Source organism: Octodon degus, unplaced genomic scaffold (genome assembly GCF_000260255.1).
Source record: "Octodon degus isolate 3935 unplaced genomic scaffold, OctDeg1.0 scaffold00001, whole genome shotgun sequence".
Lineage (NCBI taxonomy): Eukaryota > Metazoa > Chordata > Mammalia > Rodentia > Octodontidae > Octodon > Octodon degus.
The window spans coordinates 3,791,108-3,811,931 of record NW_004524577.1 but is presented as its reverse complement, the minus strand read 5'-3'; the positions used below and the strand labels follow the sequence as shown (position 1 = coordinate 3,811,931).

At 45.8% G+C, this 20,824-nt stretch overlaps 1 protein-coding gene across 2 annotated transcripts in view; it reads right to left on the bottom strand.

Moving 5' to 3' along the window:
- The window catches only part of Lcmt1 (leucine carboxyl methyltransferase 1), a 72,076-nt gene that overhangs the window by 15,633 nt on the left and 35,619 nt on the right, over positions 1-20,824 (bottom strand). For both annotated transcript variants that reach the window (XM_004623127.2, XM_023715749.1), the window contains exons 6-7: positions 15,054-15,156; positions 9,340-9,460 (exon numbers count right to left, since the gene is read on the bottom strand). In XM_004623127.2, the coding sequence (XP_004623184.1) occupies positions 9,340-9,460; positions 15,054-15,156 (224 nt within the window). The remainder of the gene's footprint in view (positions 1-9,339; positions 9,461-15,053; positions 15,157-20,824) is intronic.

Sequence of the window (20,824 nt, the reverse complement as noted above, 5' to 3'; positions counted from 1 at the left end):
GAGACAAAGACCACTACACATTGGTAAAGGGAACAAGAGATGACAATTAGAAATATGTGGGCAGTGAGTGTCGTCACGTTCAGTTTCCTAAAGCAAACACTACTTGACATAAAGGGCAGACAGACACCAATACAATTAATACCCTGCCCTCCCGAATGGGTCAACCACTTCAACCACACGATAGGTCAAATGGATGTAATCCACATCCACAGTGTTTCCTGTGATATCAGCAGATATATCTTATTTTCCATAGCCCACAGGCTTCATATTTAGGCCATAAAGCAGTCTCAAAAAATACAAAAGAAAAGGAATAATTTCATGTGTCCAATCAGATCACAGCGAATGAAGACTAGAAATCAATAGCAAAAGACACCATGGAAACTACAGAAACACAAAGAGTTTAAGTAATATACTCTTGACCAATCAATGGGTGACCAAAGAAAGCATTAAGAGAAAAATGTAAATTCCTAGAACTAAATGATAATTGAAAAGCAACACATTAGAATCTGTAGGATGCAATGAAAACAGCTCCGAAAGGGAACTTTACAGCCATGAGTGCCTACACTAGGAAATCAGAGCAATCCAATAAATCACCAATGGATGCGTTCAAGGTCCTAGAAAATCAACAGCAATCCAAACAGAAAGCTAGAGGAAGGAAAGAAATAATAAACATCAGAATGAAAATTAATGAAATAAAAGTAAAGGCTCAATAGCTCAGCAGATTAAAGCACCTGCAAACAGGCATGGGGGCCAGGGGTTTGATCCCAGGTCTGCCATGCTGGCCCCGGGGACACTGGGCGTAGTAGTGCGTGCCTGTAATCCCAACTCTTGGGAGGCTGTAAGCAGGTGGAGCACTAGAAGTCTGATCTACTCAGCGAGACCCTGTACACCTGTAGACCAAGAAGAAGGAGAGGGAGGGGGAGACGGAGGGAGAGGGGGAGAGGGAGGGGGAGGAGGAGAAGGAGAAGAAGAAAAAGAAAAAATTAAAAGTAAAAAAAAAATTCAGAGAATGACTCCTCAGTTAGTTCTTTGAAAAGATAAAGAAGTTGGGGATATGGCTCAGCAGCATAAGCGCCTGCCTAGCAAGTGCAAGGTCCTGAGTTCAATCCCTGGTATGAAAAGATAAAGAAGAGTGACATGATAAGCTCTTAGCTCAACTTACTAAAAGAAGACTCACATTAATTAAATTCAGAATGAAAAATACGAAATTACAACAGACACCACTGAAATCCAGAAGATTATTACAAATTATTTTGAAAATTTATACTCCAATAAATCAAAGAATCTAGAGGAAACATGAATTCCTAGGCACATATGACCTACCAAAATTAAATTTAAAAAGAAAAAAAAAATATATATATATGTATATATCCCTAAACAGTTCAATATCAAGCAGCAAAGTCAATGCAGTGATAGAAACTCTACCAACTAAGAAAAGCCCAGGAGCTGACAGACTTTACTGCTGAATTTTACCAGATTTGTATAGAAGAACAAACACCAATACTCTTCAAACTTTTCCACATAGAGGAAAGGGAAGGATCACTTCCAATATATTCTATGAAGCCAATTCTCGGAAATCAAAACCAGATAAGACACAACAAAGGAGAAAACCATAGACCACTATCCTTGATACACACAGATGCAAAATTTCTCAGATCCTCGCAAACAGAATTCAATAATACATTTAAAAAGATCATTAAAAAAAAGATCATTCACCGGGGCCAGGGAGATGGCTCAGTGGTTTAAGTGCTTCCCTGGCAAGGGCAAGGGTCTGAGTTCAATCCCTGGTTCTGCAAAAAAAAAAAAAAAAAAAAATCATTCACCACTTTGATTTATAAGATTATTCCTTATCCTATAACTTGAAGCCTGGCATTGTGATGCGCCCAGCCTTCCTCTTTTTGTTCAGGATATAGAGTAAAAACAACCATGGTATTGGCCCAAAGCAGACACATAGGCTAGCAGAATAAAAGCTACAGAAATAAACCTACAATCATCTCATTTTTAACTAAGGGGAGAAAAACATGTGCTGGAAAAAAAGCCTTTTTAACAACGGGAAAACTGGATCTCTCAGCAGAATGAAATCAGATCCGTATCATTCACACCACACCAAAATTGAGTCAAAACGGATCCAAGACCTAGACATAAAACCAGAAACTTTGAAACGGCTGGAGACCATGCAAGGAAAACTTGTGCTGCTACAAGCCCTAGCAAAGACTTTCTGAATAGAATTCCAACAGCCCGGGAAATAATCCCAGAATCAACAATGGGAGCACATAAAATCCTTCTGCGCAGTAAAGGAAACAATCGACAGAATGAAGAAACAACCTACAGAATGAGACAAAATTTTTCCTAGCTACTTTTCCAATAGAGGATTAATATCTAGAATATTAAAAATATTAAAAATCAAAAATTATCTCTTGGGCAGAGAGTTAGCTCAGTGGCATAGGCACCTGCCTGGCAAGTACAAGGTCCTGAGTTCAATCCCCAGTACAAAAACAAAACAAAACAAAATTATCTCCCAAAAAAGAACCAAATCAAAAAGTAAATTAAAAAAATACACATCTCAAAAGGAATAATACAGACAATAAGTTTATTGAAAAATGTTCAGCAACTTGAGCCACTAGGGAAATGCAGATTAATACTACAGTTGGGCCAGCAAAATGGCTCAGCACAAGCGTAGGCAAGCGCAGGGACCACGGTCGATCCCAGGCACCACATGCTACGCCAGCCCCGCCTCCAGGGCAGGCTGAGCCAGCCACAAAAAAATAAAACAACACTTTTAGCTCACCCCAGCCGGATCAGCTACCATCAAGAATATAAAAATAATAAGTGCAGATAATAAATACCAGGGGGAAAGAAACTCTCCTGCATTGTTGGGGGGGGGCGGATATAAACTACTTCAATCACTACAAAAACACAAAAATAGCAATCCCACTTGGTCCTGCTTCACCGCTCTTCGGAATATTACCAAACCACCACGCACAGCCTATTGTAGGATACACGCACACTTCTGTCACAGTGGCACAGGCCACCACAGCTACGCTGCGGGAACAGCCTACGCACAGTTACCCGAGGCCTAGACAAAGGAAGAGGGTGCGCATGCGCAGCGCATCACCTCCTGGGCGGCAGAGGACGGACCCAGAGACTGCAAACCTGGGTCGGGTAACTTAACCCAGAGTCAGGGCATTAAATACCTCATGGTTCCTCTTACCTGACAAGCCTAAACTATAGGTAAATAAAGACAAGACGGCAGACTACTGGAAAAAGGAACGGGGTCAAGGAGGCTGGGGAAGACGCTGGGGACACAAGGGAAATGAATTAAACCCACCACGGTGTGCTGCGCGTGAGCGCTCGTTCCCGAAGTGCACACTGCTCTTCTGTGTTACTACCGGGGCCAGTGGAATGAAAACGATACAGTCAGAAGCATTTCTGTTACTGCTCGTGTGGGTTTTCCTGCACATACTTGCAGCGCACAATGGTTCTGTTCATGGTGGACAGTTGGTTCTTGTACATAACATGTCATATTTTTTGTGCCCTTCTCCCTCTTTCCTCTCTGGGTCTGCTTCCCTTCTGCAAAATATCTCTCACACACACACACACACACACACACACACACACACACACCCGTTATCTTTTATTTTACAACTTACTTTGGATTTCTCGCACTAGAAAAGCCATATGGTATTTAAGCTCTAATTCACTGAATCTTAGCCTCTCCAGGTGCATCCATTGGCCTACCATTGTCTCAAGTTTGTTTCTGTTTCTTTTGTTTTTTGAGACAGGTCTCAGTATGTAGTTCAGACTGGCCTTGAACTTTCTAAGTACCCCAGGCTGACCTTGAACTTGCTTCAATCCTCCTGCCTCTCTCCCAAATGCCGGATTACAGGCTCAAGCCACCAGGCCCTCCTCCTGTACTGGTTGACACATTGGGTCAACTGGAGAAGTTTAGAAGTTTAAGTGACTCAACAGGGAGCCAGGACTCCTACTTTGTAAACATCCTCATCCTGTGCAAGAGGAGGGCATGGACGCTGTGTGAGTTCTGCACCCTCAGCCCAGGGTAGTTTGTTTGTAATAGGAGGGAAGAGAGGCTGGCTTGTCCTTCTTTTGCTCTTCGCTGTTTTTTGCTGCCCTGAACTGCTGCCTTCTCCCATGTGCCACTCTGCCTGGGAGCCAGCCAAGGATAGACTGAAACCTCCACAAACTGTGAGCTAAATTAATCTTTTCTTCATTAATTTTGAATTTCAGGTATTTAGTCCCAGCAATGAGTAAAAAGTAACCAAGACAGAATTTGGTACCACAGAAGTGGGGTCGTTGCTGTGACTGCCTGACCATGTTGTTTAAGAGCTTTTAGGAATGGCTTATCGGAAGAGATAGGAAAGGTTTGGAGATGTCCCTTACTCAGGAAGAGCTGGAATGCCTTCGGCTCTTCTGTATGGGAGATTCTGGTAAGAGCTCAGAAGACCAGAAGGCTAATAGAAAGCCTGCCTATAAAGACCAGGCTGGGGAGGTTTCTGCTGGGAAGAAGGACTGCATTGGTTGTTGGACTCCGGATGAGTTATGGTATGGCTTGGCTGAAAGTTTGTCTGCATTTTGCTCATGTTCAGAGACTTTGCCTGAGACTAAGCACAGTGGACTTAGTTAACCTAACAAAGGAAACTGCAAGGCTGTCAAATGTTGAGGTAGTGTGGCATGGGGATTACTGGGGAGCTTTTAGTCAGATTCATTTTGAGAATCAAGAGCAAAGAGCCCAGCAGGATGATTTAAATGTAAGTTTGGCCAGAAAGGAAGCATCAGGAAGGCTGTGGACTGCAAAGACAGAGCTGAGATCAGCACTGCTCAGGAGGAAGAGAATGGAAAGGATAACCTGAGGGCATCACAGGAGGTGGCAGGTTCTCGTCCCTCACAGCCTGAGAACCCCGAGGGTAAGGGACTTGGCTCTGAAGAGAAAGCCGCACAGCCCCAGGTTCCAGAATGGAGGCAGGGGCCACACCAGGTTCCAGAATGGCAGCAGCATAGAAAATTTGTTCCTCGGAATTAGGGTCAGAGTGCTCAGCAATCCAGGCACTCAACCGCTACAGCCACGAGAGAAGAAAGCCTAGCTACTGCTCCAGCTGGCAGCAGACCTTGGCATTGTCCACGTGGTGCTGGTATTCGGCACATTCAAAATGTAGGAGTTCTGAGGTTAAGAAGGCCTCCACCTAGATTTCAGAAGGCCTGGGAGGCCAGACAGTGTGCCCTGGGAGGGCAGTGTATGAGGCAGAGAGTGAGAAGCCTATTCAGTGGAAACCCCAGAAGTTTGGAAAAGCCAGCAACATGGGTTATCTGAGAAAAGCTGCAAGGAGGAAGCAAAGCCAGCCCCTGAGAAAAGCCAGGGAGCTACCAGCAGAAGTGCTGCAGGGGTGGAGCCATGTGAGGGTTTTGGAGCTAGAACTCATTACAGGTTGCTTCGGATTTCCACATGGACCTACTGGACTTAATGTTTGCTCTTCTGGACTTTGGATTTGTTTTGGTCCCAATGGCTCGTGTCCTCCTGTGTGTACCTTTTGGAATGGTAATGCTTTTCTTGTGCCACTGAATGTTGGAAGTGCCACTGAATGTTGGAAGTTCAACTTTTCATTTGTACAGGGCCTCACAGCTAAGAATCTGCCTTAGATCTTGAGGCTTGGACTTTTCAGCAAAGCTGAAACTGCAAAGACTTTGGCAACTCTTGCAGAAAGACTAAGTGCCTTTTGCATAAAGGGATGTGCATGAGTCTTGGGGGGGGGGGGTCCAGGGCAAAATGTTATGGTTCTACTGAAATGCAACACTCAGGTTGTAAAATGTTAATAAGCATGTCTGTGTACCTAGAAACTGGTTTAAGGAAATATCTGGTTGCCAAGTTGACAAGGGGTGGATTGTACTGGTTGATACACTGTGTCAACTGGAGAAGTTTAGAAGTTTAAGTGACTCCGCAGAGAGCCAGGATTCTTAGTTTGTAAACATCCTCATCCTGTACAAGAGGAGGGCGTGGACACTGCGTGAGTGCTACACCCCCAGCCCAGAGTAGCTTCTTATGAGGGGAGAGAGGCTGGCTAGATGAACTGCTGCTCTCTGCCACGCCACGTGCCACTGCCTGGGAGCTGGCTGCACATAGACTGAAACCTCTGTAACTCTTTCAGGAGGGTAGTAAGGGGTAGCAGGGTCAAATGCAATCTCTAGTCTTTGTTTTTTTGAAGGATCTGCAGGTACAAGGTTACACTTCCCCAACAATGCAGAAAGGCTCCTTGTGCCCGGCAGCCTCACCAGAACTTGCCCTTATTTGATTTCACGATGACATTCTTTCTGCAGTAGACAGAATCTCAGTGCTGTTTCATTTCTCTAGTGGCCAGCCATATTGAACATGTTTGTGCATTTATTGTACTTCTTCTGAGAAGTATTTATTCATTTCAGTTGCGCATCTTTTGATTGGGTATTTTATGAGGAGGTCCTAGAATTTCTGAGTCCTTTATATATTATAAATATTAGTCTTCTGTCAGAGATGCAGCTGGCAAAATATTTTTTCTCATTCTGTAAGTTATCTCTTCACTCTGTTGTTTCCTTGGCTGTGTAAAAGGTTTTCATTTACTTATTTTTTGGCGGAACCGGGGATTGAACTCAGGCCCTTGTGCTTGCCAGGGAAGCGCTTATTCCACTGAGCCCTCTCCCCAGCCCTGTAGAAGGTTTTTTAATTTGATATGTTTCCACTTGTTAGTTTTTGGTGTTATTTCTTATGCAATTGATGTTCTGTTCAGAAAGTCCCTGCCTACACCTGTGTTTTCCCGAGTTTGTTTGTTTCTGATGCAGGGTACTGCTCACCTAGTTCACCTGACCTGAATTTCTGACATATCCTAGGTTGGCCTCAAGTTGCAGCAGTCCTCCTGCCTCAAGCTCCAAAGCACAGGAGCAATTGGTCACCACAGCTGGCATCTATTTTATCTTCTAGCAAATTCGGTGTTCTGATTTAATACTTAGTCCTTCGATCCATTTTTATTTTGGGTTAGTATATGGTGAGAGATAAGGATCCGTATTTAACCTTGTGCGGCATTACTAAAGAGGCTCTTTTCCTAGCCTTTGCTTTTGACTTCTTTGTGGAAGACCAAACAGCTGAAAGTACCTGGGATTTTACTGCGCCCTCGGTCCTGGCCCGTTAACACCAGTTTTCATGCCAGTACCATGTTTATATCACTGTGGCTTCACAGTACAACTTCAAGTCCTGTACTATGACTGCTCTGAGCTTATTACTCAGGATTGCGTTTGCTATTCTTGGTCTCTTCTGATTCCATATGAATTTTAGGATGATTTTCTCCAGTTCTGTAAAGAATGCTGTTGGTATTCTGGTTGGAATTGTGTTAGATCTATATTTGTATTTTTCAAATGTTTCCATTTTTGAGAATATTGGTTCTGTATACCCAAGAACTAGGAATAGTTTTTCATTTTCTGATTCCTGTTTTCAGAGTACTAGAATTTACATTAAGAAACATTCTTTAAAAAGCTATATAGTGGGCTGGAGAGATGGCCAGTGGTCTAAAGCACCTACTTAGAACAAGCTTAGCAAAACACAAGGACTGCGGTTCAATCCCCCAGCACCACATGCCAGCCAGCCCTGCGCCCTGGTGGGCTGAGCTGGCCACACACACAAATAAATAAAATTTTAAAAAAAACCAAACACACCTGTCTTCTCTCCTCTTAGTCTCTCTCCTTCTTCCTTTAAAAAAAAAAAAAAAAAAGCTATATAGGTTTATTGGTATCTGGCCTCATTAAAAGTTCTGATGTTTAAAAAACACCAAAAAATAATACTAGCAGCGACCACAATGCTGTGCGTCTAGTGCTGAATGTTGGCTCATGAGCCCCTTCCCTACTCCAGAGACGCGGGCATCATCCCTCTAGAAAAAGACCTAGGGTTTCGGTTTGTTTGTTTTTTTTTTTTTTTTTTGCAGAACCGGGGATTGAACTCAGGCCCTTGCACTTGCCAGGGAAGAGCTTATTCCACTAAGCCATCTCCCCAGTCCTTTTTTTTTTTGGTGGAACCGGGGATTGAACTCAGGTCCGTATGATTGCCAGGCAAGCACTTCTTCTACTGAGCCATCTCCCCGGCCCCCAGACCTAGGGTTCTGAGGGACACAAGGCGCGCCTCCGCTCCTCACAGCAGCCCTAGGAAGAGGAACTGCCAGCATTTTCAGGGAGCAGACAGGCACAGGGTCCCACCACCCACCTGGAAAGTGCACTTCCAGAGCACAGCTGCAATCGCGAGGTAGAGCTGCCTGAGGTCACACAGCCAGTCAAGAGTGATCGGGGCTCACACTGGCTCCCCACACAGGACCTTTTCCACCCTAGATCAGAAGAGACAACCGGGCCGCCCGTGGGCCCATCTCAGCAGTTACAGAAATTAAACCCTGCCTTTCCAGCTGGGAGCTCTGGCAGTTCGAGGATCACATGGTCACGATGTCGCAACTGGCTGGGCCTGAGTGGAAGCTGCTCGCAGAAGCACCCATGTGCTCAGGTCCCCCGGCCCCTCACCACACTATCTGCATCCAGCTACTCTGCTCCTTGCGTCACCCGCCTGCACTGCACGTGCCGCTACCCATTACACTGACCGCACTTAAAAGAGCATAATGTTCTACAACTCCGTAGTAAACAGTGGAATATCAAGACTAAGATAGGGGCTGGAGAGCTAGCTCGGCGGTCTAAGTGCCTGCCTAGCAAGCACAAGGACCCGAGTTCAATCCGCAGTACCAAATGCTGAGCCAGCCTCGAGCACCAAGCCGGCCACTGAAACCGGACCTGGTGGCACACACCTGTAATCCCAGCACCGGGGAGGCTGAGACAGGAGGACCACTACAAGTCTGAGCTGTGTAGCAAGACCCTGTATCAATAAATAAACTAAAGACTAAGACAGATTCCCACAGCTCTAGCTACAAGTTTGCAAGAGGTCAAGAACTCAAGAGTTAGAGTGCTAGGACTGTTGGAATCAATCAATAAAGAAGCTACCCTGGAGTGCTGTGAGTAGCCAAAAGCTGAAGAAAGGAAGGGAGAGAATAGGTGTGGTGCTGTGTGCCTGTAATCCCAGGATTCTGGGGAGCTGAGGCAGGAGTGTTGCCAAGTTCAAGCCCCACGGGGCAGCTCAGTGAGAACTGGTCACACACACACACAACACACACACACACACACACACACACGCACGCACATCAAAAGGGCTGGGAATGTAGTTCACTGTGCAGGCCGATGGCTCAAGAACAAGGAGAGAAGACGCAGCCCGTCCCCGGAGGGAAGGCCAGCCGTGGAGTGCTGTGCAGAACCCTGCTCTTTCGTGCTTCCCCTTACCTGTTCATAGTTTATGAACATGGCGGTCTCAAAACTGCTGGCTGCCCACTTGAGGAGGCTGGCCGACTGCTCCGGAGTCATGTAGATCAGCACGCATTCAGCGATCAGGAGTGTTGGCAACCTGAGGAGGGAGGACAAGGCGCCTGCATGTGCTTCCGCGAGGTCAGGGCCCTTGGCCTACACGGCAGGACGGGGGCCAGGAGGCCCGCAGACCCCGCCCTCCCTTCTGGCCAGGATCCACGCCCATGGTCGCCTCCTGCTCAGTCACGCTGCTTCTGACTCCTTTACTGCGTCCTTATCCCCCTTCTGCCTCTGCAGTACTGATTCCTCACGGCTGGCACAAGTAGAGAGAACTACGGTGTCTTCTTTTGGAAATCCTGAGCTGTCTAGGTAACAGGACTGCATTCTACGACCAGTGCAGAACGGCGGGGCTCATTCCTGCAAGGCAGTGCGTGCACTTCACACATCTTTTTTTTTTTTTTTTTTTTTTTTAGTAAGGGTCTACATGGTCTCACTGTAGATCAGACTCGAAGTGATCTTCCTATTTTCAGCTTCCCAAGCACTGGGATTACAGGCGCGTGCCACCACACCCAGCCTCCATCACCGTCTCAGCACAGCCCAGGGGTGGAGCCACCACAGCATGCCAGGAATCAAACCCTGGCTGCTGTGTCTGCCTAAGCAGGAGCTTTAATCTGCTCGGCTATTTGGCCGGCCCTGCTTAATGCATCTTGATGATCACATTTTATTTAATTTATTTATTTATTTATTTAGGTGGAACTGGGGATTGAACTTGCCAGGAGTGAACAAGCACTTATTCTACTGAGCCATCTCCCTGGCCCCAGTGATCACATTTTAAAGAGAATATATATTCACAAATTTTGAAGTAACAGGTATAAAGCGATGATCTCTATTGAGATTAGAAATTATTTTTATCTTCTTTCCCAGGGACTAAAAACGAGAGCAATGAGTAGCATTTCTGAGATTAAAAAAAAAAAGTTACAAACATCACAACATTAACATTCAATGTTGGGTCTATAATTTTTTTTTTTACCTCTGTAAGTATATTTTAATTGGTATATGCTTATAATACATAATAATTTTAGTCATCTTGGGGAACTAGTGCATATACATATCACATTTTAATCAAAAATATTTTAAAGAAAAAGAAAACACAAAAAAGCAAAAACCAAAAAATATGCTAGGAAGATAACAATGGTTAATACATTACATATTGTTTTCATTTCTTTTAAAGAGAATTTTTTAAAAATAGAAAAAAAATTAGAGACAATACAGCATTTGACAAACAAAATTATAGAAATTCAACAGCAGTGTTATATTGCATAGTGTTGTCTTCAAATTAGTCATTCAGATTACCAGATATAAGTTTGCAAAGTTGGTCAAAATTATACAAAATTTTCCAGCCGTGGTGACGCACGCCTGTAATCCCAGCACTCAGGATGCTGAGGCAGGAGGACCGTTGGGAATTTGAGACCAGCCTGGGCTACACAGTGCTCACAAAGCCTGCCTGAACTGCCTAACAAGAACCTGTCTTCAAATAAGGCAAAAATAAAATAAAATAAAAAGGAGAGAAAAAAAAATGAAGTATTAACTGCTCCTTTCAATAGACGAGCAGAAATCAGCAGTACAATTATCTAAGCTAGCCTGTGTATACACAAATGTATTTCTTTTCCCTTTCTTCTTTCTTTCTTTCGTCCTTTCCCCCATCCCAGTATTTTTCTCAGTATTCAGAGAAGGCAGCAAAGACAGAGAGGTGAAGGAAATTGTTCATGGTCACAGCCTACTCTAGGTTCCTGTTGGAACTGCACTAAAGATACCCCAAAACAATCAACATTACATAACTCAAGTTAGTTAAAAATGTCTCTCCGAAAGGTCCCTGGAGCACTGAACAGCCGCCAGCTACAGTGAACGGACATGGCCACACCTTTACCATGATACAAAGAAACAGAGACCGCTGAATCCAGCAGAAAGAGAACTGAGTCCATCTGGATTAGAAAACAGCAAACATCAGAAGGCAAAACATGGAAAAGAAGATTTTTAAAAACATAATAATGATCCAAATCTAAAACTCAGGTTAGGCAACTAGGAATGCTTAGAAAAACTAAGTGAATGAGTAAAAACTAATATTTTAGAGAAATAAGCTTCAAGAGGGGGCACATGCTGATATCCCAGCACTCAGGGAGGCTGAGGCAGGAAGATCACATGAAGCTTTTCAATGCAAAAGGCAACTATTGTTGCCTAAAATTTTATGTAAAGAAGTTAAGTGAAGAAGACATGTCAGTTAGAAAAAAAAAATTTTCGGTACTGGAGATGGAACTGAGGACCTTGCATTTAGTAGGCGGGCACTTAGGCCGCTCAGCCTAGACCCGAGGAAGTCCAAGGACTTCAGGAAATGTGGTGTTTTTATCTTTCATGTAGTTGAGTTTTTAAATTATGGAAACAGTCATTACTATGAGTCACGCTTTTCCAAATACAAATGGAGAAAAGCACACAGAAACGTCGGCCCGTAAAGCAAACTACAGAACGCAATGAAGTCAATTGGAGTCGACTTCAGTTAGAGTAGAGAAAAAGGAGTCAGACAGGAGAGTCTAGCACTTAGTTTTCTGTCATCTTGCCGACTTCCAAAAGCAAAGCAAACGTGCCTGTCAAGAGCTCGCCCGACTGCAAGCCGATTCCTTCCCTGGTCCTCCACCTCATCTGCAGAAACGGGAGGTCATTACTACCAAAATCAGATTCAGATGTGACTTGTTTTCTGATCAACTATGTTCATATGTATTGCTTCCTTTGATCTTCAAAACCACATGGTGGGCTGGGGACACAGCTCAGCACAGAACCTGCCTGGCACGTGAAAGGTCCTTAGTTTGATTCCTGCTACCAAAAAAACAAAAAACCCTGTATGGTAACATAGTTTTTTTCTTTTTTTTTTTTTTTTTTTTTTTTTTGGTAACATAGTTTTAAATCCCAATTCACAAAGAAGAAACCAAGACTCCAGGAACAAAACATTAAAAATGGCCCCTACTTGGGCCTGCTGTGCCAGCCCCACCCGAGGGGTGCACTGAGACAGTGATTGAGACTGGGCATGGTGGCGCGCAGCTTTAATCCCAGCTCTTGGGAGGCTGGAAACAGGTGGATCACTGGAGTCTGAACTAGTAGTGAGACCCTGAACATTGTAGACCCTTCCCTAAAATTAAAAAAAAAAAAAAAGGCCCCTGCTAAATATCTAGTAAACAAACAAAGGTAAGAGTCCACGATCTGGGCTCTTGTGACACTACGAGGCACCTGTGGCTGCCTGTGAGCATCGGCTTTAGCCAATATACCACCGATTTACCCAAACGCACACCTATGAACATGCACCATGAATACGCATCCAGGAAACCAGCACGCTTGAGCATCACAACTCCCGCTCAGCCCAAAGAGAAACACGCCTCACACTAGAGGCTGTGACATGTGTAAGGGGTCCCCAACAGACGACAGCCAAAAAACACTTTATAGCTTGTTTGTCCTTTTTCTCTACTCTAACAAACACTTAGAAACAAAGTTGGTTCTAGCAACTATTTTAGAGCTTTTGGTCTAAGACTGCCTGGCTCTGTTGCCTGGGGCCATGGCGATGCACGACATTGAGGCAGCAGCACATGGTGGAACAAACTGTGTATCCCGTGGCAGGGAAGCAAAGCCAGAGAGGACGTGGCCAAGTCCCAGCAAGCCCTGGACCAGGCCCCACGGACCAGAAGGCCCGCAAACCCTGATGAGGACCCCTGGACGGGAACCCGAGGCTGACAGGAGCTCCAACAGGCAGAGCGGCAGCGGCCATCGAGGAGAAGAGCGGAAGAGTCAGCGCACCTTCACGCTTCCGTGCATGTCCCCCGGAAGGTCGCCTTTGTGTCTGTCCTTGATCTTCCTCCTCCCTCCTTCCTGCTCAGAAGAAAGGAGGAAAGCGGGGTCCCCTCTCTGCATCCTGCGCCCTCCTCCATGACTGTTCCAGCAAGGATTTCTTGCGCTACTAGTTTCTTAATCTTGGCTAGTGATATTTGCTTCCATTTATTCTTTAAAATAATAATCCTTTTACTGCAGTCTTCCCCTCCTAACACTAAATACTCACGACAGTGTCATCTTTACCTCTTTAACTCCAACCTGATTTTGACCACCTCTTCTTCCCAGGGTGCTCCCTCTCAAGAACTTAGCATGAGCCCTTCTGGTCTCTATAAAATATCTCTGCAACGTAAGTATGTAATTACAAAGAGCAGCTTAGGGCTTTGGGTTCAAGTACCTGGTATCGCACTACACGTAAATGGCTCCAACTTGATTTTTTCCTCAGCCGGGTGTCTGAGCCCTGTCCTCTTGATCCAGGGCATGCATTTTATATTTCACCCGTTCAGGCCAATTTTCTGCTACTTGAGTGACTGTCATAAACAAACTCCAAGACCTCCAGGGACATGCCCAGAAGGACTGCTGCGCCCTCTGGTGCATGTACCTGCCCTTCTCCTAAGTTCTTTTGGATGGTCCCCTCTACTTGCCACACCTCTGGTGTGTGCCAGCCCCACCTGCACATCGCGTCCGCACCCATACTCCTGACGACTAAGGGGTAGGAAACAGAACCGCGTCTGACTGCTCCTCGGACTCAGCACTTCCGCATATTCACGCAGGTTATATTCTAATGTTGTGGAGTATTCTGCTGCTTCTCGGAGCAGCCTGGTCATTTTTCTTCTTCTTACGTATTTAGTACAGGGCCTCACTACATAGATCGGACTCGTAGTAATTCTCTTGCTTTCAGCATCCCAAGCACTGGGATTACAGATGTGTGACACCATGCCCAGGGGCGGGACCTGCACGGCATGCTAGGGATCAAACCCCCAGCCACTGCACTGCCTGGTCATTTCTTTTGCTCATTTTCCAATGGATTTTTTTTTTTTTTAATTTTTAATTTATTTGGTACAGGGTCTCACTATGCAGTTCAGACTTGTAATGATCCTCCTATCTCTGCCTCCCCAGTGCTGGGATTACAAGCATGTACCACATGCCCAGTTTTGGGGCAGGCACAGCACGCTCTGGGGCTGGCACAGCATGTGGTACCAGGATCGAACCCCAGTCCTTGCACTTGCCAGGCAGACACTTCGACTGCTGAGCTATCTCCCCAGATAACACTTATTTTTTTACAACACTCTACACTCTAGCATTGTGTGTGTTACAAAATTGTTTCTCTCCATGTGGTCAATGTATACAATATGCAATGTATTAATTATTGTAACTGTCCTACTAACCTGTTTTGAAACTGTCTCATTGCTATTTCTCAATAAAATTAATAAATAATAAAATAAAAAGTACAAATCTCAGGCTGGCAAGATAGCTCAGCAGACTAAGCGCCTGCCTGGCAAGCCCAGGGACTAGGGTTCAATCCCCAGCACCTCATGCTGCACCGGCCCCGCCCCTGGGCACACGGAGCCAGCAACCAAGACCCAGGCTGGTGGCACATGCCTGTAAACCCAACGCTGGGGGGGCTGAAAACAGGAGGATCACTACAAGTCTGAGCTGTGTGGTGAGACCCTGAACCAAATACATAGAAAAAAAAAATAGTACTAATTAGAGGTAGCAAAGACACGATAGAATTTATAGAATAAAAATGGAAGACGGGCATCCTAGTACACTTCTCATAATTAACCTGAAATCCCAAATACACAATAAGTTAAAAAAAATCTCACTGTGTACTCATGTTACATTTCTTTAGCTTCTCTTCCAGTTCAGGTAGCTCGCGGAGATCTGCTCCAATGATGGCATATCTGGCGGAGTCCAGCATGTGCCCGTCTGCAAAAGCAGAAGACACCATCATCACAACAGAAGTCGATCAGGAGCTCATTCCAATAGAAGTTAAAGTAACTGGTTTTTCCCGCTTAAAAAAGACATGTCGGGGCCCTGCCCCTTAGCTCAGTTCTTTAAGTGGCTGCTTCAACAAAGCAGTCAGGCTCAGGTTGCTGTGGTTGGATCCCCACAACTCAAGCCAGCCAATCATGCCCTGAAGGCTTTCGGAGCAAAAAAAAAAAAAAAAAGACATGTCTACTGTTTAAAAAACCAAAATCAGATATGAAAGGAGAAAGGGAACGTAAGTCACATCTTCCAAAGGTAACTATTAGTGTTTTGATGTACAACATCCCAGCTGTTCCTGCTTTATTAAATTCTTTTTTTTTTTTTTTTTTTTTTGGTACCAGGAATAAAACTCAGGACCTTGCACTTGCCAGGCAGGCGTTTATGCCACTGAGCCATATCGCCAGCCCCTCGTTATTTCCTTAAAGTAAAATACTACAGTGGGATTAAGACAGTGTTCACCTTAACTAAGGCAGCACTGCAGCCCCTGGCAAGCAGCTCTTTCAGTGCTACGCCAGTTTATGATTACATTGTTCTTAAAGGAAAATAGTGCATTAATGCTTTTGCAAACAAGCGATGACATCTGCTTTCAAGTGTCCCGGCAAGGTGGGACGGAATGCGCACGCAGCGTACTCGGGCTTTGGCGGTCCCCACAGCTGCCCCGAGGCCCGCGGGCTCCAGCCCGAGTTCAGATTCTCGCCATCTTTCCACGATAGACACTGACACTGCCACCACCTCCCAGGTGGTGCTGACGTCACGAGTCTGGGACTACTTCCGGAAGTGCCGGTGCAAACCAAACGACACTGGCTATAAAGTCAGGGGCCGAGTCCTCAACCTAGTCCCAAGGCACTGTGCAGGCTGGAAGTGTCTTTCACTCGTTTCCTCTTTCCCTTCAATCAGTACCACCGTGCAGCGTAACATCTGCCTCCCTGACGGGAGCCGGCGCACGCCCTGCACGCCCTGCACGTCTTCGCTCTTCTTCGCCCGCCCGCCCGCCTCCTTCCCTCCCGCCTTCACCCATCTCTGATCCTCCTCCCCCATCTTTTTTCTTTTTTTGCACTCCTGATGCTGCCATTTGCTGCTGCAGTGCTGACTCTAGATCCGCATCTGAAATTGTAACGTTGCAATTTTAACCAAACATGGCCTGGTAATTCACTGTAGGTATCATCCTCGGTTTCTCAGTGGCGCAGACCACAGGGCTGGGGGCGAGGGGAGTCTTTTTGCATCGCAGGTAGTAATTCAGGCTCTCTCGACGCTTAGAACCTGAACCAAGAACCGAGCTGGGCACGGTGGTGCTCAGCTGTTACCCCAGCACTCGGGCAGCTGAGAAGGGAGGACAGAAAGATTTCAAGGCCAGCCAGAATGACAGTGAGGTTGTTTCAAAAAACCTAAACTAGGGCCGGGGAGACGGCTCAGCAGATTAAGCGCTTCCCTGGCAAGAGCAAGGGTCTGAGTTCAATCCCCGGCTCCGCCACAAAAAAAAGAAAAAAAAAAGAAAAGAAGAAAGACTGGGATGTAGCTCAGTACAAAGGCCCTGAGTTCAATCCCCTTCTATAACTATGAAAAAGGGCCGAGCAGAGGCTGAGTGCCGGGCTCTGCACTCACGCCCCTGCAGCCGCGCACAACGTGCTGCAGGAGGATGCGCACGCAGGCTCCCGTGACAGGCTTCACCCGCCCATTCAGCTGAGCCGGGCGCACTTGGCCTCAGGCTGGAGGCTGAGAGAAGTAGCTCTGAGGACCAACGGCCAAGAGGGAACCCAAAATCTGCCCCCGGTGCCATGATGCCCAAGGCAGGACACAACAGAGGTGAGGGCACTCTTAGGAAAACTAACGATTCCCACATTTGTGGACCTTTTTGAAAAAAAAAAAAAGAAAAAATATATATATGTATATATATGTAAGTTGGTTGCAAATGAGATTTTTTTCCATTTGTGACCAGAAAACCCGAACAAACAAAAGCACTCACTAGAACTGCGAGACCTGCAAAACTGCAGAGCACATTTTGCACAACAGTGGTGGGTCCAGGTGACCAGCCACCTCAGGGACGTGCTGCCTCGCTCAGATGCGGATCTAAAGTCAGCACTGCGGCAGCAACCCGCAGCATCAGGAGTGCTCCTGCACTAAGCAAAATGCGCGGCACACTTGTCGTGGACGGGGGCTTGAGGCCAGCGTAAACCTGGCCATAGGCACAAGGTCCGGAATTCAATTTCTGGTACAAAAAAAAAAAAAAAAAAAAAAAATTCATGCTGTCACGTAGGCTTTGTGTGTGCCCTCTTAAATAAGGAAATATTATTCCTGTGTAAATTTCCTAAAACAACCCCAACATATGTGGAGGACAATATAAAATAGTTTTATATTGCTTTGGAACTCCTTTCCTGCTCTTTGTTGGCTTTGCCAGGTAAAGCTAGAAGGCTTTATCAAAAATTCTGAACTACAAAGTAATACAAATTGGTGTTAATTTATAGTGTTCTTATAGTGTAAATTAATAAAATAATATTGGAAAACATTTAATGCACATTTCTTACATGCAAGGCATGATGCTAAATGTCTTGGAATACATGTTAAACCTGGCCTGCCTTCAATAAAGCTATAATCTGATTCAAGAAACAAACCTGGGCCATGACAAGCGGGCACACAGGAAGTGGAAAACACTGGAACAGAAGCCAGACAGAACCTGAGCGCTGGGCTAACACCACAAGCCGGCACCGGAGCTGCCCTCCCCCCAGGTCAGCCGGGAGGCCCATCACCCATCCCCCGAGAAAGCGTCCTCACTCTCCCAGAAATGCTAGGTATTAGTGGAAGACACAGCTGAGTCAGGTCCTACAGGAGCTCTCACACCCCGGGGCACGGGCCCCAGACTGCGGGAGCAACCGAAAAACCTTCGGTGTGAGATTATTTCTAGGCCCTGGCTGGAAAAATAAGTTCTCATCAGCATGAGCATCCCAGCGCCTTCCTTTTCTTGTCAGTTCTGTTTGATAAGAAAAAAAACGGAAATGGGCTCAAAGGGTTTTGTGTGATACAAAAAGACTTGTTAAAGGAATGGGCAGGACTGGCCAAATAGCTCAGTGGATTAAAGCATCTGCCTAGATGCAGGGGGGGAGGGGTGTCGATCCCTGGGCCTGCCCTGCTGGCCCCACCCCCACCCCTAGGGGGCGCACTGAGACCACAGTAGAGACTGGGCGCCGTGGCACACGCCTGTAATCCCAGCTCTCAGGAGGAGATTGTAAACAGGCGGATCACTACAAATCTGATCTAGTAGTGAGACCCTGAACACCGTGTAGACCCTTCCCTAAAATACAAAAATAAATAAATAAATAAAACATAAATGGGCACGGCCAATTCTGGGAAGGCAGTTGACACTGATTCATAATCTCTGTGCTGCTACCAGGAGTTCTTTCTGTGATCAACACCTCTTTAGAGGACTGATTCCTAAGAGGATTCCCTGCCAGTAAAATATCATAATAAGATTTAAAAATTAAGAACCAATTTATACATGGCCAGAATAGAAGGACAGTTAGGAAACCCTACTTACACAGGCTTGGTCATCCTCTAGCTAACACAGCTGTTCCCGGCAAGGGCACCTGGCAGCTAGGGAACATCGGGTGGCATCTGGGGACACATTCAGTGAGAGGGCAGAGCCCCCGGCTGCCGTGAGTCCTACAGGGCACAGGTTGGCCCCAGCACACAGCACCTGGCCCTCTGTGTCCACAGGGCTCACAGGGAGAAGCTTTGTGCGGGACTGACGCACAAAACCTCAAGATGACCAGTCAGGGGCTGGGGAGATAGCTTGGTGGTCTAAGCGCAAGGACCCAAGTTCGATCCCCAGTACAGCATGCTGTGCTACCACTGGACACACTGAGCAGGCCCCAAAACTGGGCATGGTGGCACACACCTGTAATCCCAGCACTGGGGAGGCTGAGACAGGAGGATCACTACAGGTCTAAACTGCGTAGTGAGACCCTTTATCCAATAAATAAATTTTTTAAAAAAATCTTCAAGTGTCAGAAATCTCCACATAAGGATGAGGCCTGTTCACAGCAGGCTCTGCCAGCTTACCAAGACCCTACCTCAGAAATCTTTAAAGAGCTAGGGCAGGCGGCTTCATAGGCAAGCGATGCGCAGCTGAGCGCCCTGGGCTCAATTCTTTTAGTCCTAATTGTTCTCTGATAGAGCAAATCGAAGAAGCAGTGGAAAGCGCTGGCCCAGCACATGCAGAGGACAGCAGGAGTCAGTGGCCGGATCACCACTACCGAGGGCGCAGATATACTGCGGAGGCACACGGAGGCCTGACGGCCCCGCGGATCTAACTCAGCAGGAGGCTTGAGGAGAGACGTAACCGATCCTGACCTCCTTTTTAAAAGTCCATCCTAACATGCCTTCCATTACATGCCCAATTTTTATTCCTATAAAGTTTTTTTAAAAGGAGCCAATTCAACTATAAACCATAGACAAAGCAAATGAAATGAACATTGCAAATTTATCTTATAGGACAGTAAAACTGAAGAAAGATTTTTGCTAGCAAAGTTATATAAATTTTTACAATAACAGAACAACATTTCAGCTCATCAGACTGCAGAAATGTTTTAAATGATCATAGCCAGAATGGATGTAGGGAAAAGAATCCTCACCAACTCTATCAAAAATGTAAGTTAATAAAAAGAAAATTAAAAAGCAGTTAACCATATTTATTAGAATGTATAATCTTTAATTCTCTGTACTCGTAATTGCTGAAAACATGCACATACACGTATTTGCTACAGTGTTTAATATAAAGCCATTAAAAATGCAGCTATCTAAAGGACAATCAATAAGGAAATCTGCAAAAGAATACCACAGAGCCATTAAAAATAAGACACCTGGGGAGATAGCTCAGTGCAGTAAGTGCTTGGCTACAGGTCCTGAGTTCAATCTCTGGTCCCCCAAAAAAAAAAAAAAGACAAGACAGGGGCCAGGGAGATAGCTCAGCAGTCTAAGTGCCTGCCTGGCAAGTGCAAGGACCTGGGTTCGATTCCTGGTACCACATGCCATGCTGGCCCCAGAACCCTAGGGCACACTGTGCCAGCCACCAAGACCGGGTGTGGTAGTGCACACCTGGAATGCCAGTGCGGGGGAGGCTGAGGCAGGAGAATCACTATGAGTCCAAGCTTCATAACAAGACCCTTTACCAAATAAATAAATAAAATAAATGACAAAATATTAGCAGTGAAAGATGGACAAGATTTATTAGGACACGAAAAGTTACAAAACAAGGTGGATAAATTATTCCCTGCTTATTGAAGTTGCATTAGTGTATGATAGAGACCTAGTCAACAGGTAAGTAGATAGGTAGACTGATATAGAGAGAGAGGAGAGAGCACTACAGTCTGTATCTATTCAACGTGCATACAGTGTATTCAGCAAGAACTGACTGCACCTCTTCTGCCAGACCTCCGGCATCCGGATCTGTGGGTCTCTTTAGCTTCCTCTAGCTGCCCACCTGTCGCTAGGAAACACTGAACACGGTCTTCTACAGGCAGGATTATGAACGCTCCTCACTTCCTACTTCGTGTACTTCCACGCGACTTGATCACAAGTAATGCCGCCAACTACAGCCCTCCTCACGGACCGCGCC